The 15817-nt window shown below is 47.7% G+C and overlaps 4 protein-coding genes across 4 annotated transcripts; 2 read left to right on the plus strand and 2 right to left on the minus strand.

Annotated features, from left to right (window-relative positions):
* Positions 1-655: 655 nt before the first annotated feature.
* Positions 656-5771, minus strand: N7457_009012 (WD40 repeat domain-containing protein; the record flags this gene model as incomplete). Its single annotated transcript, XM_057180055.1, has 4 exons — positions 656-4473; positions 4528-4693; positions 5141-5692; positions 5745-5771. 4 exons carry the CDS (start codon positions 5769-5771, stop codon positions 656-658), a joined length of 4563 nt encoding a protein of 1520 aa, XP_057028441.1.
* A 650-nt stretch (positions 5772-6421) lies between these two features.
* On the plus strand, positions 6422-7693 carry N7457_009013 (Fructosamine/Ketosamine-3-kinase; the record flags this gene model as incomplete). The annotated part of the gene is made up of 4 exons (XM_057180056.1): positions 6422-6553; positions 6606-6758; positions 6813-7573; positions 7630-7693. The coding sequence occupies 4 exons, from the start codon at positions 6422-6424 to the stop codon at positions 7691-7693; spliced, it is 1110 nt and encodes a 369-aa protein (XP_057028442.1).
* Positions 7694-8921: 1228 nt separating this feature from the next.
* N7457_009014 (MFS general substrate transporter) lies at positions 8922-10882 on the plus strand (the record flags this gene model as incomplete). The annotated part of the gene is made up of 6 exons (XM_057180057.1): positions 8922-9435; positions 9531-9615; positions 9682-10166; positions 10227-10411; positions 10501-10563; positions 10625-10882. The coding sequence occupies 6 exons, from the start codon at positions 8922-8924 to the stop codon at positions 10880-10882; spliced, it is 1590 nt and encodes a 529-aa protein (XP_057028443.1).
* A 1005-nt stretch (positions 10883-11887) lies between these two features.
* Positions 11888-14516, minus strand: hxB (putative molybdenum cofactor sulfurase protein (HxB); the record flags this gene model as incomplete). Its single annotated transcript, XM_057180058.1, has 3 exons — positions 11888-12773; positions 12824-14357; positions 14414-14516. 3 exons carry the CDS (start codon positions 14514-14516, stop codon positions 11888-11890), a joined length of 2523 nt encoding a protein of 840 aa, XP_057028444.1.
* Positions 14517-15817: the final 1301 nt, after the last annotated feature.

Below are 15817 nucleotides of genomic sequence, written 5' to 3' on the forward strand. Positions count from 1 at the left end.
ATGGGAACGGTTCCGGTGACTGATAGGAAGAATCCAAGTAGTAGGGGTCATTGTGGAAGGCAAGATGTTAATCAGTTGGAAACCAGATATATGTTGTCTCAGGGAAAGCGCTTTGTTTGTACCCTGCGAGGCAGCCACGCCCGTGACCACGGTGATCATCCTTTCCCAGGTCCACGGGTAAACCTTAATTAGGTAGGTTAATTCGACCTCCCTCCTGCCTCTGGAGGATACATGTGATTACTTAATTACATGACATCGAGCTGGGTGTTATAGATGAAAGCCAGGTCTATACAATGTCTTCTGTTATTGGGCCTTGGAATGGGCAAGATTCCAGCCATCATTGATGTGATAAGTGACCATATGAGTGCAAGGAAACTGGGCCTTTTCGGATCAAGCCATTGAGGCGAAATGCTGAGTCCTGACCTACCTAGTACACCTGGGTTGAAGAGATACTAGCCAATCGACATCGAAGGTTCGCTCTTCTCTTTTTATACCTGACTCGGAAAGATTGGCAAGTCATTGGTTGACAACCTTAGTTCAATAACACTGGTTTGGTCAACACGTCTCATTTCTCTTTCTGCCTAAAAGATTGTGTCCGCCGATCATGATATTGAAATTATATTGCAAAATAGACACTGAGGATGCTCAAGCTACATCATCCACGGCTCAATTCAGTGCTCCTCACTACAGCCACCTCGCCATTATTCGGCATCAAGAACACTCCATCTGGAAGTAAAGCACAAAGCTCTAACCCTTCCGCACTTAGCCAATCCTTAGGGAGAAAATAGTGCCGCTCCACTTCGCTAGCGATGTATTTGGGACTCAGACTCCACGAGCACATCCAGTAGTTTTTGTCGAGGAACACAAGACGTTGTCGCGAGAGAATGCCAAGGGGGATCTCGATTTGACACTGGATTTCAGCTGGAATGGCCATGAGCATGTCGTTCGACGAGGATCGGCCAGGCCTAGTTGGTCCATTGAACAGAGAAGATGTATGGAACAACGATATGACGGTCTCTCTGCGGTTTTCAGTAGAGAATATGGTCTGGATGAGGAAATGAGAGCCTGAACGGGTATTGTAGCTCCGCTTGACTTTTGCATCCTTTTCGCTGCCCTTATGATCTAGATCGATATCGGCGGCGAGATCTGAACCTGGTCTCAGGAGCAGGGGTGTTCTCCCTACATCCATTGCGGCAACTTCGGAGAGATCTTTCCATTTATAGACACGGATATGGCTGGGACTGACTGAAAACAGTAGTTTTGCGTCTGTTGGATGTTTGGACCATTTTGTATTTGGCGATGTGATGGTGTGCGACTCTTGTGCAGTCGGGGTTGAGCTCACTGGTTGAACACTGACTGAAGGGCCGTTCTTGACCAGAATGATGGACCCATTCTCATTGAGTAGTATCTGCCGAATGCCTTCAGGATGAACATTGATTTTCGTGGCGAAGACTGGTTGAACAGTCCAGGTTCGGTCTCTGTCTCGCTGAATACCCTTCACAACAACCCTTCCTGCCATCTCAACACAGGCTAGAAACCTTCCATCTGAGGACCAATCCAAATGGGTTGTTGGTAGCTCAAAAGATGACCTCCAGAGTTCAACCATCCCGTGGGCGCTATTTGACGAGTCTAGCACGCTAACAACTCCATTTTCATTCCCAACAGCGTGGTATCGCCCTCCAAACTGAATAGCAATTGCAGTGATCTGTACCTTCATTTCCGCAGACGCTTCCGATACCATCGCGGTTGGAACACTAGCCGCTTCGCTCCCAAGGTCACTGTCATCACCATTCTCTTCCCCTGCAAGTAAGGCGTTTGGCTCCCAGACGTTGCACCACGCCCCACGGAGGTCATATAGCCGTTTGCTGTCGGGACTGAAGCAAAGGTCTGTGATCACCTGGTTATAGGAGAGCTTGTAGACCATGGTAAAATGGTGGAAGTTGTAAAGCTTGATCGTACCCTGGCTGTCCCCTACGGTAAAGAATTTTCCCTCGGGGCTGCACGCGAGAATAGACCCCTCCGCCTCCAGTTCCTGCTGGGTATTTGTGTATGGATTCCATCTGAACACTTGCCCTCCCATATAAAGACCAATGATCTCGTCTGATTTCGGATGCCAGATTACCTGATCCACAACGGTCCATGCATTTCCTGCATATTCGGGACTTCGCATACATCGACCCAAGAGCGTCTCAGTCTCTAGAGACCAAACACAGAGGGGAGAGCCGCGGTACGCCACAGCAACACATGACGCGTCAGAATTAAATGCCATACGCCGAGGCACATTGTGCACAGGTCTATCCAGCGCCGTGTCCATTGTGAGAAGATTGCGATGCAGGATCACCCAAGCAGGATTGGTGTCTCTCAAACAGGCGATTCTGAGAAGTCGATCAGCTGACCCAATGATGATCTTAGTATCATCAGTGCAAAATGTCAAGCTTAGAATCGGGCTGCCAGCGGGGTTTTTAATGCGATGGATGATTTGCCCCGAATTCACAGACCACACTTTCGTCGACCGATAGCCGTATGTCGCGAGAAGATGGGAGTTGCGGCTGAATCTCATCGCGGAAACTTCCTCCGCATGTTTGAGTACATGTCTAGTCTCGAAGGTCGTGGAGTTGTACAAAGTAATCACCCCTCGGCGCGTTAGAACAGCAAAATTATCTCCCGCACAAACAATGATGCGACCCTGGGTCTCGGGTTGGAGCGAAATCTTTGCCAGGCCGTCATCCCATGTGGACTTTGACAACCCTTCCACTTTCAAGGAGTGTGGGCGTGGGGCTGATTGATCAAATTGTCTGTATATCATCGAGGTCTTTGGGCAAAACGGGGGAATCTGGTGATATATCGAGGTAGGGGATTCAGTAAGGTGCAGTCCAAATTTTCCAATGAGTTTGAGCATATCTGTTGCCCATGATTCCACCATATCAAGTTCTTGGAGTCGATGGAACATTGGGTTTTTGGTGGCGTAGCGACCTCGTTTGCGGCGGACATAAAGATTCATGCTTTTCGCGGAAGACACGAGCACGTGTAGTCGCCTTGTTTGAGCTAGAGCCACGATCCAGTCTAGCACGTAATTACCCTTGAGAAATCTTGCCAAAAGAAGCAGTGGTGCATCTGAATCAGGAGACAATTTATCCAAGTGATACGCCCACGAAGTCATGGCATACCAGAAGAATTCTCCCCTGAGGCTGGCCTTCCGATCCCCAGGTTGGGTATTCAGATCTCGAGGTTGGTGATGCCTTTTCTCCAATGCAGCCAGACACTCGGACAACAACCTCTCATGACCTTGAGATATATTGACTCCCAATTCGGAGTCTGTTGTCACAAGGTGATCCCTTGCAGTTTGATGTACCATCACTAATCGACCAGTCACAGGGTCAACAATAACAAACTGGCCACAAACACGGTTGATGATCAAATTCAGATCCACCTTCAATGCAAAATCTGGCTCTAAGGCCTGTGCTAACTCGCTGAGGGCCAGCGGCCTTCGAGAGCATGCAGACCATGTCAAAATCCTCTGTCCCAGTTTGCGGTCACGAGGCTTTGTGTTCGCAATGATCGTGCGCTCCATGCGTTGATACAGCTGTTCCATACCTGCAGGGATTCCAGTTAGTGTTTCATCGAAGTCCTCTTCTGTATTGCATTCCATCACTTCACGCATCGCAAGGCTGGCCCATAAGAAGTTACCATTTGCACCCTGGACCAGCTTTTCGACCAATCGGGCTTTAAACTCGGGAGCGGCACGCATATACTCTACTTCCTTCTCCACATACAGTCCAATGTCTCTTTTGGTGCTTTCCAACGGTGTATATGCCACCGAGAGCACGGTAGACAAGCGGTCAAATGTTGTGATAAGTCCCGAGGTTTGTCGACTAACGAAGAGCACCTTGATCCGCGTCGATGAATGGGATATACCCTGTACTAGCTCCACTAGTTGCTGTGCGTGTTCCGATTCATCGAGCGCGTCAATCACCCAATAGATTGTTCTAGCAGATTGCATTTTGAACAGGACCCGAACAAAGATCTTCTCCCATAGGGTCTTCGAGTCTGTTTTTTCCAACGTCTTGGTAGAAAACGGCATCTCCTTCAACGCGCGGCGGAACTCCGGCAGCTGTTTTGCAAGCTGAAAAGCAATGCTTCTCAAGCACATGCTAAGCGATCTCTTGGAATCGTCACTGAATCGAAAGAAATAGTACACACAAATCGACTTTTCCGAAAGGTGTTGTATGACAAAGGAAGATAAAACAGACTTCCCACTAGCTGGCAATGCATGCAGCCATAGCACGTTTGGAGCATCGTCCGCTTTATCCATCCATCCCCCGAAGGATGGCTGGGCAAGGATCCACTCGCAAGTCCCAGGGGTCCACCTGGAACGAAAGAATTCAAGATCCTCATCATAATTTTCAGACACCGCCAGCAGACGCTGAAGCTGTTCTAGGTGTCCTTTTCCTTGCTCTCCAAATAAAGATTGCCCTAGTATGTTCAATTCAATGAACTAAACAGCCAAAAAGCCGAAGTTAAACTCACCTGCCGAGCGAATGGATGAGACCAAGGTTTTCAAGGCATTTCTGACGCTAATGTAGTTGGAATCCTGATTGCTCTCGAATTTGCAGACCGTGTGATGATCAGCAAGCAGGGCTTTCGAGATCTCCTCCGGATATCCAAGAGTAGCTGAGTCTTTGTCGACCACCATCTACACGAGAGTTAGCCGATGCAGATTATGAGCGGGATATCACATGCCATTTTCTTTGGACCGATGGATGTCTGTAGAGTTTCATAGAAGGAAAGGATGTCTAAGTTTGGGGCGATGTGACGGAATTGTTCATTCAAAGCCTCTAACGTCTGTGAGCCGGTGCTCAGCTCGGATATGTATAATTTGGGGGTATGATTGAACACAGACACCATCAAGATTCGGTTCAAGACCTCGGCCAGGTCACACCCGCGATGAGGAGTCGCCAGAAATAGTATCGCGCTGATCGATGATACTATATCAGAATACTGGTTGTCATTTTGGCCAAGGATATATGCCTGTTTAACGACCAGGCCGCCCATGGAGTGAACGATGAAGATAATTGGTCTCTATCAATACCCCGCGTGAGCAACCCTTTGCATGTAGAATTGAGAGAAGTCGAGAATTTACCTGGCCCAACTCCAGTTCTTCCAAATTTTCGCTCTTGGCAAATTTCATTGAATATAGCAGATCTTTCGCAAAATCTGCAATTCCTGTGATGGGAGCGACACCAGTAGTTGCCCAGCTTGCATTGTATCCGAAGGACAGAATTCTTGCCATCCGAATCCCAGGTTCGTGAGGGAGCCATTTCTCTGGCCAGAAATATTGTGGATCTCGATCTCGTGCCCATGTAGCTCGACTGGTACCACCCAGGCCATGGACAAAAATAATGTCGAGAGATGGCGATGTTTCCGGCTCATAGACAACATTCAGACCGAGAGGATCGTTGCGCCGATCGTGGGAGACTGATAGATTACGCACGGGGAGGCCGAATGTAGAGCCCGCCCTGAAGCTGCGGACCAGAGAAGGCTTCCGACCTAGATCTGTGGGACTTTGTGCGGGATCCCCAAGTTCATTTGGCGTGAAAACGATATCAGTAGATTTAGACGGATTATATGGATTCACATCCAAGCTTTGGTCAGGTATTTTGTCCGGTGGAGATCGGTTCGAGGTCTTCCAGAACTAAAGCATATACTATTAGCAAGAAGTACACATGGATCTGCCATAGTTTTACCATTTTTCCATACGGGGTGTTTGGCATATTCACAGTTCAAAAGGTGGCATCCCCCCGCTGTCTGTGTTAGGGATATGGAAAGGACAGGGGAGTAGATTGAGGGGTGACCACGGCAACTGGGGCTACTTGCGGCTCAACAAACATCTTTTCTTTTCGCTTCCAGCTCGAACCTAGCCTCGCAGCGTAATTACGCCCGGATCGCAAGAGCCCTGTGTTCTGTCTCTTCGGATAGGTCCATGCACGACTTGTGGCGGCTTACTCCGTACCCCGTACTGTGTCGGGTGTCTGGGCGATGTTTTCCATGGGTGTGTTCATAGCCCCCGGGGATGCACGAGGGTAGACATGTCACGCGATGCCTCCCAATCCGGCTCCTCCGACTCTCTCCTCCCCCTGCTGCCGCATATACATTTACCTCTTCCCCCTCCCTGGTATTCTCAAACCCCTCACTAGGCGCCTTTCATCCCACGATGATTGGTCTCAAGGCTATTGTATCATTATGTGCCAAGGCTGTGTGCATGCAGTAGCAGATAAGCCTGTGGTTCTGTCTAATGATGGGTTCATTTTATATAAGTCGTCGGTTCCGGCAGCCTCGTTGATTTGACAAATTTTACAATAAACAGCATTGGAAATCTTATGTATCCGGGCTTCAAGTGAGGTATCTCGCTGTTACGTTTACAATGGCAACGCAAACCGAGGTTTTGGTTCCTCTCTGGACTCCCCCAACATTCTCGGCGGGTAAAGTGCCTCTGGTCACGCCAGCTCGAAGCGGAGGCCGGGATATCGAGGGCGACTTTCCGCTGGACCAAATAGTAATTGACCGTGAATGCACCCTTTTTCTTCTAGGCACCAGACTCTATTCAGTTTAAGCTAACCATTGGGTTCTACTTTCGTTTAGATCTCCCTCCAGGCACCGAAGTACTCTCCTGTGAGAGGTATGGAGCGTCGGCCTGGACAGTCACTGCCAAAATTACAGTTACTCTGGCAGATGGAGAGCCCAAGCTGTACTTTCTAAAGGTACTCGTGTGTTGACAATGTAAGACGTTCATCATCTAATATAGATATCGACAGTGTGCCGAAGAGGCCCAAGGAAAAGCTATGTTAGAAGGAGAGTTCAATTCTATGGTTGAACTATACAGAACCTGTCCCGACACTGTCCCAAAACCTTACGCATGGGGGAGACTTGATATATCGAACCCTGACACATATTACTTCTTGTGTGACTTCATCGAGATGAGTGATATAAGCCCTGATCCTATCCACCTCGCCACCAAACTCGTGCAATTACACCAGGCGAGCAAATCCCCCACTGGTATGTTTGGCTTCCACATCGATACGTGCCAAGGTAATCTTCCTCAGCGTACGGCGTGGAACCCAAGCTGGGTAGACTTTTACATCCAGCTGGTCAGGGGCGCGATGGCCCTCAATAAGGAAAGAAATGGCAACTGGAAGAACCTCGAGCAACTTGTCGATCGACTCATTACGCATGTAGTCCCTCAAGTGCTTGGGCCATTAGAAGCTGATGGCCAGGTTGTGAAACCAACTTTGATCCATGGGGATCTTTGGGATGGGAATGTTGGAACCAGCCTTGAGAACGGGGAGCTTTACTTCTTTGATGCGAGCGTATACTATGCGCATAATGAGATGGAAATCGCCATGTGGCGTGCACGGTTCTGCAAAACTTTGAGTGCCAAAGTCTACCTCAACTCGTACCTCAACCAGATGGGCATCAGTGAGCCCGTCGAGCAATTTGACGACCGCAACCGCATCTACAGTTGCTATATGACTCTGCATGAATCAGCTTGTCATAATGGCTCGAGTTTCAGGGAAGAGTAAGGGTCATTGCTCGCCATTCGTCTTGGATCCTATGCTGATTCAATTGTTACAGGTGCTACGAGAATCTGAATTATCTTGTCAACAAATATGCCCCATTGCCCGAGGAAACTATCTAAAGTGACAACCTCTAGTCCCAATATGAGTTTTTCTTTCTTGCGTACATGGATTGCAAGTACTGCAAGTATGCCGAGGTTGTTCATCTGGTGTTATGGCATCATCCTCACACCGTCTATGGTGCTGAAAAGTCCATGATTCAGACCGGGGACCATTCAATGGACATTACAGTCTCATGCAGTGATAATTAGAAATGTAACCTCGAATCAGTATGGGGCAGCATGCATGAGATCATTGGCTATTTTCAAATAAGGGGAATCCACATTGGTGATTAGCATACATGCCTAGTGGATTGGATAGCCTCGATCGGCCCCCGAGCAGCCCCCGTCTGGGCTTAGCACGAAGGCCTCGGTGGCCAACCATGGAAGAGCAGGCAACTACCCCGCCCAACATTGAAGCGTGGCGCCCAAGAGTAGCCAAAAGATATCAAGCGCAATTTTCGTCCTCTAGGAGCAATATGACACAGGACATGTCCTTGTGTAAATAACTCTCTCTACTCCATAGGTAAAAAATCCCTTCGTTCCAAGGTCGGGAGAATGCGTGGTTACGCAGTGCTTTAAGCTCCAACCTCGAAGGTTGGAACCGCTAGTGTGGTTTACTTCACACCCACCACTTTAAAATACGCTTATCTTGATATTGGGTCCTAGCAGTGATGTACATGTATGTGCTTACTTGTCTTTGGAATAATTCAATGTTATCAGCAAATAATTTTATCTTTTGGTTGGATATTTCGGTTCGGATTAATAATTTCTATCTGACAGATCTTGGTACAAAAGTTCCACGTAAAAGCTATATCGCAGATGAATGGTTGAGTCTACTACTAGGTCGTGTCCCCCTACGTCCAGTCATAAAACAATCAAAATCCCGATGAACGATTCAACGCGAGCATGGTGGCATGAGAAAGTATTGTGAATTATGATAAGAAGGCTCTGAGCTGGCATATCCAACTATGGCCCAAAGTCACGCTGACCGGTGACCTTGGCATAAGATCCTTGTTGTATTATACCCAAAGTACTACTAATGTATCCACACGTATGCCATAGATTACCCCTCACAGCCATGGCCAGCACTTTGCTTTGAGCCTCCTCGTATAGCCCCATATATCCAAAAAGAAGTTCTTTGGGAGACTCCCAGATTCGTCCGGTCTCCCCGTTTTGACGACTTATACAAGGACGGTCCACAATAGATTGACTACCATATCCTCTTCCTCGTTGCAATCAATTACGACTAATGGCGCAATCAACAATTGCGGATAAGCAAATCACGCCAAAGGGTATAAAACCGCCAACAGCACGGTCTCTGCAACATGATGGTCATGCTTCTTCCGATGATTCTACCCAGCAGAAATTTGTGACCTCGCTCCAACCAGAACATGTGTCCCCTCGTGATCAACTAGAAGTATATTCTGTCTTCAACAAAAGCGAAAAACGTATAGCAGTTTTTCTTGTTACATTTGCTGCGACATTCTCCCCCTTGTCCTCGTTCATTTTCTTCCCTGCCATAAATGCGCTATCTGCTTCGCTCAAAGTCTCAGTGGAGCGAGTCAATCTCACGGTCACGTCCTACATGATAGTCGCTGGACTCGCACCCGCAATTGTTGGCGACCTGGCCGATATGACGGGAAGACGGAACGTTTATCTGCTCACTCTGTTCATTTATGCTATAGCCAATATAGGGCTAGCGGTGCAGAGTAGCTGGATAGCACTGTTCTTGTTAAGGATGGTGCAGAGTGCTGGTGGTGCTGGTATGTTCTTTATGTTTCAACTCCCACCCTCCTCTCATTCGGAAAGGTTACTTATACAAAGAGCACATAAGTGAAGGTCGCTAATTCAGGATAAGCGACTATTGCGATGGGCTACGGCGTAATCTCCGATATTGCTCCACCTTCTGAACGTGGCGGTTATGTTGGAGTGGTACTTTTAGGGTAAATACTACCCTTGCTGCCTCATACAGAATGCTCTGAAGGTCACACCCTATCCTTACATTACAGTCCTAATTTCGCTACTGCGATTGGCCCAATCCTAGGGGGAGCCCTGACTGAAGCTCCCGGGTGGCGCTGGATATTCTGGGTTCCCGCCATAGCCTCTGGGATCTGCGTTTTGGCCATCGCTTTTTTCCTACCCGAAACATCGCGTTCCATCGTCGGAAATGGTTCACAGCCAGTTTCTGCGCTTCATCGTCCCCTATTTAGATGCTTCGGGTCAGACAAGCTCCAATCCTTGCCAGCCCAAGATATTGCACATCCCACTTCGCGAAAATTCCGAATTCCAAATCCTCTGGCAACCCTAAAGATTCTCGCGGCTAGGGACACTCTCCTCATCACTGCCATATATGGCATCTATTACATGAATTTCAGCTGTCTTCAAGGCTCTCTATCAACTCTATTCATTGATATCTATGGGCTTTCAGACCTGAAAGCAGGAATAGTATATCTCCCGTTCGGTGTCGGATCCTGTGTTGGCGCGTACTGCTCAGGTACCAGTTGCTTGCAATCTCTTGCCGCAGTAAAATAACAGCTAACTGTAACTCAACCAGGCAAAATCATGAATCGCGACTACCGTCTCACGGCGCGTGCTCACAACATGACAATAGACGCCACGCACGGCGATGATCTAACAGTGTTTCCAATCGAAAAGGCACGATTCAGGAGTATATGGTACTCTATCTGTGCCACGGGTATTGCAACCACCGGTTATGGGTGGACATTACACTCCACCGCTGTAAGTGAATATGGCCCTGGGTTTTCCACCAAAGCTTCCGTTTCATTGTGACGAACGCCCATGAAGCTAAACCATGAACACATGTATAGCATATGGCCGCTCCGCTCGTGCTACAATTCATAATAGGATTCGCGATAGCGATCACTTTCAATGTACGTTTATTCTTCATTGATTTGCTTGTGAGTCTCGCTAAGGTGTGGTATTCTGCTGCAGTGCTGCGGTACTCTCCTCACGGACCTAAACCCTAAATCCCCGGCTGCCGCGCAGGCGGCCAACAATATAGTTCGTTGCTCACTTGCGGGTGCAGGCCTCGCTTTTCTCCAACCTTGTTTGGATGCAATGGGGCCGGGTTGGACGTTTACATTGTTCGGTGGACTATCCATGGCTTGTCTGGGCTTGGCGTGGTTGGAGTGGAAGTATGGGAAGGCTTGGAGACAGCAGCAAGGCCAAGACACAGCAGTGTCTGTTTGATTATGATACGGAAGACTCGATGACTAGTGGCTGCTAAAGCTGAAGTTGGACGAACGAAATATCGCTGGGATGACAGGATTGTCCTAGCGAAAGATTGGGATCACGGGAAAATGAGGGACACTGAAACCTCATGTCAGTATCAGTCAACTAGCAAAACCAAGGGCATCGATAATTACGCCTGTTTTGATCACTCGCTAAGTCTAATTGCAACGTTGAGGTAGCCGCGTGGGAAGATTGCCATACCTGCGGTAATCAAGATACTTAGGTGGTTTGGAATTATAAAGAGCACCAAGAGAATAAGAATCAAATGTAATCTTGGCTTTGAGTCATGTAGCGGGACATTTTGTCGGTTTTTGAGCTCGAGTGACGAGATTATATATTTCGATAATTTTGAGTCAATAAGTATGTTCAGCAAAGATGTCAGGCTTTTGGCGATAATCGGTTCGCTTCCCTATGCAAAAAATTCATAAAGGGCTAGAAACTTACATGAATGAGGCGAGGTACAAGGAGCAATGCCAGAGCGGCCACAGGGAGCACACCCCAAACGTGCACCTTTCACGAAAATATAGGACTTTACTGCCTCAACCCCTGTTGGAGCTGTTGGAGCTTGGAAGACACTGCTACGTTTATCCAACACACATCTTGAGTAGGCAATGTGGAAACATCAAGTCGAGGTTGAGGCGAGCTTGATTTTCAACCGTACTTGCAGATATATAATTGACACAGTTTGTGGGGACATCAGACACAGGAACATTTGCCCAAGTGTCAGTAACAAGAGAAAAGTTAAATCATCAGTAGTCACAAATATGCCTGTTGGGATTTGGCAAGAATACTCCAATTATGTGTGAGCAAAGGGTATGAGAAAAGCTCAAATCACATTCTGCATCTAGAATGTAGAGTTGTACATGACGTATATAAAAGATCTTATGGAACACTCTAATGCATGAAACCGAGATTCATGAGCTGGGAATCAATAACGGACGCCAAAAATACAATACCCCGGATTCAATAATCCTGGTAGGATGGCACAACCACATCTCCCACCATAATCGTCCTGCGATCAGGTAATTCCGAGTCAAAGCCCTCTAATTCTTCCGGGGAAATTGTAGAATATTTCCCGAAAGAGACCTTTCCATTAATATTGCGCGTCTTAGCCAGAGTTGAAAGAGGTTCATCTCGTCGGATACCCGTAAACTGGTCTATGCAAACCATTTGACATCGCTGGCACGCATCTAGAGCGTCAAATCGAAGTTGTACAGGTCCAATCCGAAGGGATGACCAGCGATCTTCTGCAAAAGGCTGTTCCACGTCACCATGGTGAGCAAGTCTCTCGGCAACAACAATGTTACCACGGAAGACGTCTGCAGCGACAGTCTTACTCTTGCCATTCTTGGTGTTTGATTTGATTGTTTCGTTTAGTTGGTTGACAGATGAACGCGAGATGATGAGAATTGGTGACTCGTTGGATAACTTGATTTGTGTAGGACCTTTTTCCCGAGCTGGGGGAGGAGGATCAGGTGGAAATGAGCCTGGCATAATAAGCTTACGGAAGCGATTCTTCCATGTATTTGGCATTCGTGGTGTCCGTGAGAATCGGCTCATTGTCTGTGTAGGAAATCGGGCAAGGGTACAAGGCACCCCCAGGAAATCTGAGAAGAACGCTGAGACCACCGGTGACGTATAGGCATGCAAGGAGATCGGATCGCCACAGACTGTTGAAGGTTTTTTGGTTGAGCTTGGGCAAAATGAAGTAGATATAAGACTTGTGTCCTCCCAGCCAAGTGAGATTTCGAGGCTGACTTGATCTGGCGCGGCTATTGCACCACAAGTGATGCGGAGAACTCCTCGTTCGATATCAACTGATGGTCGGATAAGACACATGCGGGGGTACCTAAGGAGGTTAGTATTAAAATCCATATGTGTTTATGGAACGGAACATACCTTTTCTGATTTAAGGCAGCACCAGTCCCTTGATGGATCAAACACCATTCTCTATCCCAGGCCAGTCCCTCTTTTTTCACTTCCCAGCGCTTTCCTTCGGGGATTTTGAAAGCACCACAGCTCTTGATAGGGAAGACTGCCAGGCTTTCGACGTAGAAGTGGGGCGCAACAATCTCGTTGTCTTCCATGGGGGGAGTCAGAGCGACTATTGGGGGATGCCTTTCGACATAAAACTCCTCAACAAAGTTAATCAAGGAATCTATATCCCTCATGTTTGTCATAGCCCCGATACTGACACGCAGAATGCCTGTCGGTCGCCCTCCCAGAACGTCATGACTATCACCACAACGTAATCCTGCAGAGTAATGGCGGCGAAGCTCGGATGCAGTCCACCCAAGTGAGGTGGCAGTTCCTCCGGGATTGCAGACAGATCCTGTACGTATCTGAATATTTTGGACCGTAGCCAATTTCTCCACTTCCGTCTTGGGAATCCATTCTCCGCGACTGTTGCGAAGATTGAATGCGACAATTGGCCCTTGAGTCTGTAGATTGCCATATGCGGATGCAAATCCCTGATAGATTTGACAGACTTTACTTTCATTGAAATGTACCAGTGAAGAAAGTCTATCATAGACTTGCTTCGCGAGGAACCCGGTATGAGCCGAGATGTTCGCCATCGAACCGTATAGACGCTCGTGGGTGTCCAACGCCGCATCCAGGGCTATGATACTATGGAATGGAAGAGTGCCATCCTCTAGCCGCTCATGGATTGAGGTTTCCTTTTTCGCATGCCATTGCACGCCCGTTGCTAGGACCATATCAACGGTACCTCCACCAAAATATTTGCGACGCTCAAAAGCCCGTGCGGCACTTTTGCGAACAATCAGAGCTCCCAAATTAGGGAATCCAAATATTTTATAGAAGCTGAGGGCTGTGAAGTCCGGTGCAGATGATGAGGGGCCAAGATCAAGCGGAGACGTTGCTACCAGGGATGCAGCATCAAGCAAAGTGTATACATTTCCTCCGCTTTCGTTTGCTGCGGATCGAACTTGATCGCACCAGCGCATTGGCAGACGCCGACCGTTCATGTTTGATTGGGCTGGGAATGCAAGTAATCTGGGGGCTTTTGACTGATTGCCAGTCAACTCCGAGATTTCGGCCTCCATCTCATCGTCATTTTGGAAACACCGATAGCCCATCTCCGCCAGCTCTCGCACCCCCACAAGACTGGTATGAGCATCGATGTGATATCCATACCAAAATCCTCGATGGTCGGAGTCCCGGAGGGAGTCTGCGACTAGCTTGATGGCGGCAGTTGCGTTTGCCACGAAGACAAGGTCAAACTCGTCTGGATCCGCATTGAAGAATCGCATTATACGGACTCGGACATCATCAGTTCGTTGTGTAGAAATCTGCGATGAGATAGACATCGAATGAGGATTTCCAAAAAGATTCGATGTGAGATCACGCGAGAAACCCTCGATCATGGACTTAGCATAGGGTGTTGTCCCCGCATAGTCTAGATAGGTTGTTTCTATAGAAGAAAGGGTCAGCATAATCGGTATGATCTAGACCAAGAGGCATCCGTACCATTTAGTAAAGGATACTCCTGCTCTCGGATTCTGTCCACATTGGCGGAGTAACCCTGACTATACTCGGGATGGGTAGACCCTTGCAAGTCTAATTCCGCCATGGTTGATGTACAATATCCAACCCTTGAGTTTGAACAAATGCGCTTTTCTCGATATTTCTTTGTGATATTTCAAAGGTGGCAAATCAGCAGATTGAGGTTCGGATTGTTCAGCGTCTTCGCAACTGACGATATATGTGGTTAGCAATACAATCAGCCCGATATTACAACATTAGGAATGATCCAGAAATAGACTGCATGGCTGTGCGACTGTGCAATATAAAACAGTTTTGAAGGTAAGAGGGGGTCCCTTACCATAAATAAGACAGATGGCTATGTTCTCATCGGAGGTTACCGATGCCAACAAATCAACTAGCCCGCGTATAATTTCCAGCCCAGTTCGGAGAGATAGGCTGCTGGAGATTAAAGGGAAAATACACAACTTCAAGAGTATGTACGGTACATGACTTTTATAGGCATCTGTAGGAGTATTTACCGGCAGGTGAAAGAAATGATATTTCCTAGATGGAATTCCCCCGCACGTGTCTGTTGATGGGATGTGGCAATAATCTCTAGCATGCAAACCTCATCACTTCACCTAACCACTTCCATCTTATCACACGCACTCTTCAGCACTATATACACAGTACACTACAGCATCTCCACCGCATCGTGATGCTCATGCACACTATGCATCATATCAGATTTGTCTATACCTTTTGCGGCTATCATACATTCTCGCTTCGGGGAGACATGGTTGCACCTTACCGACAGGCGTCTAACTAGAGGCTGCGTACGGAGTACTATTGGTTCCAAACACCATCACCGACATCATAATTCACCGGTAAACAAATAGCAATATATTTCCGACCAACCAAGCGCCATTCTACGAGGATCATGGTTCTCTCTCCTTCTCTCTCTCTCTCTCTCCTCTCTTTCCATCATATCTCCTGATAGAACCCTAGTCAACAATGCGTAACCCACCTGCATGAATTTCTAGGATTTTTCTGAGGCTAGAGCATAACCATCAGTCTCATCACAATGTCAGCTTACCCGCCTACCTAGGTAGGCACTTGGGTTGATTAATGATAGCTATTATATTTTTAGAGCTCTGGAGGAAACAGGTGCTTGTGTATACTTTTCATCGAGGCTTGATAATCAATGGTGCTTACAGGTTGTAGCCCAAAATCCGACCAAACCCCGCTGAACCATGTCGGCCAGTCAAGTGTCAAGGCTGGTGCCAACCTCAAACCTATAGAAGCGAAGGCACCAAATGCAGTCTTGTGACCATGCAAGAAGGAAACGAAACAGCGCTGTCGTGTTCCAACTAGGCAAACTCCTTGCATGGATGACGAACTTGGTGC

This window comes from Penicillium paradoxum (genome assembly GCF_028828445.1).
Source record: "Penicillium paradoxum strain IBT 22861 chromosome Unknown utg000007l_segment0_segment0, whole genome shotgun sequence".
Taxonomy (NCBI): Eukaryota; Fungi; Ascomycota; class Eurotiomycetes; order Eurotiales; family Aspergillaceae; genus Penicillium; species Penicillium paradoxum.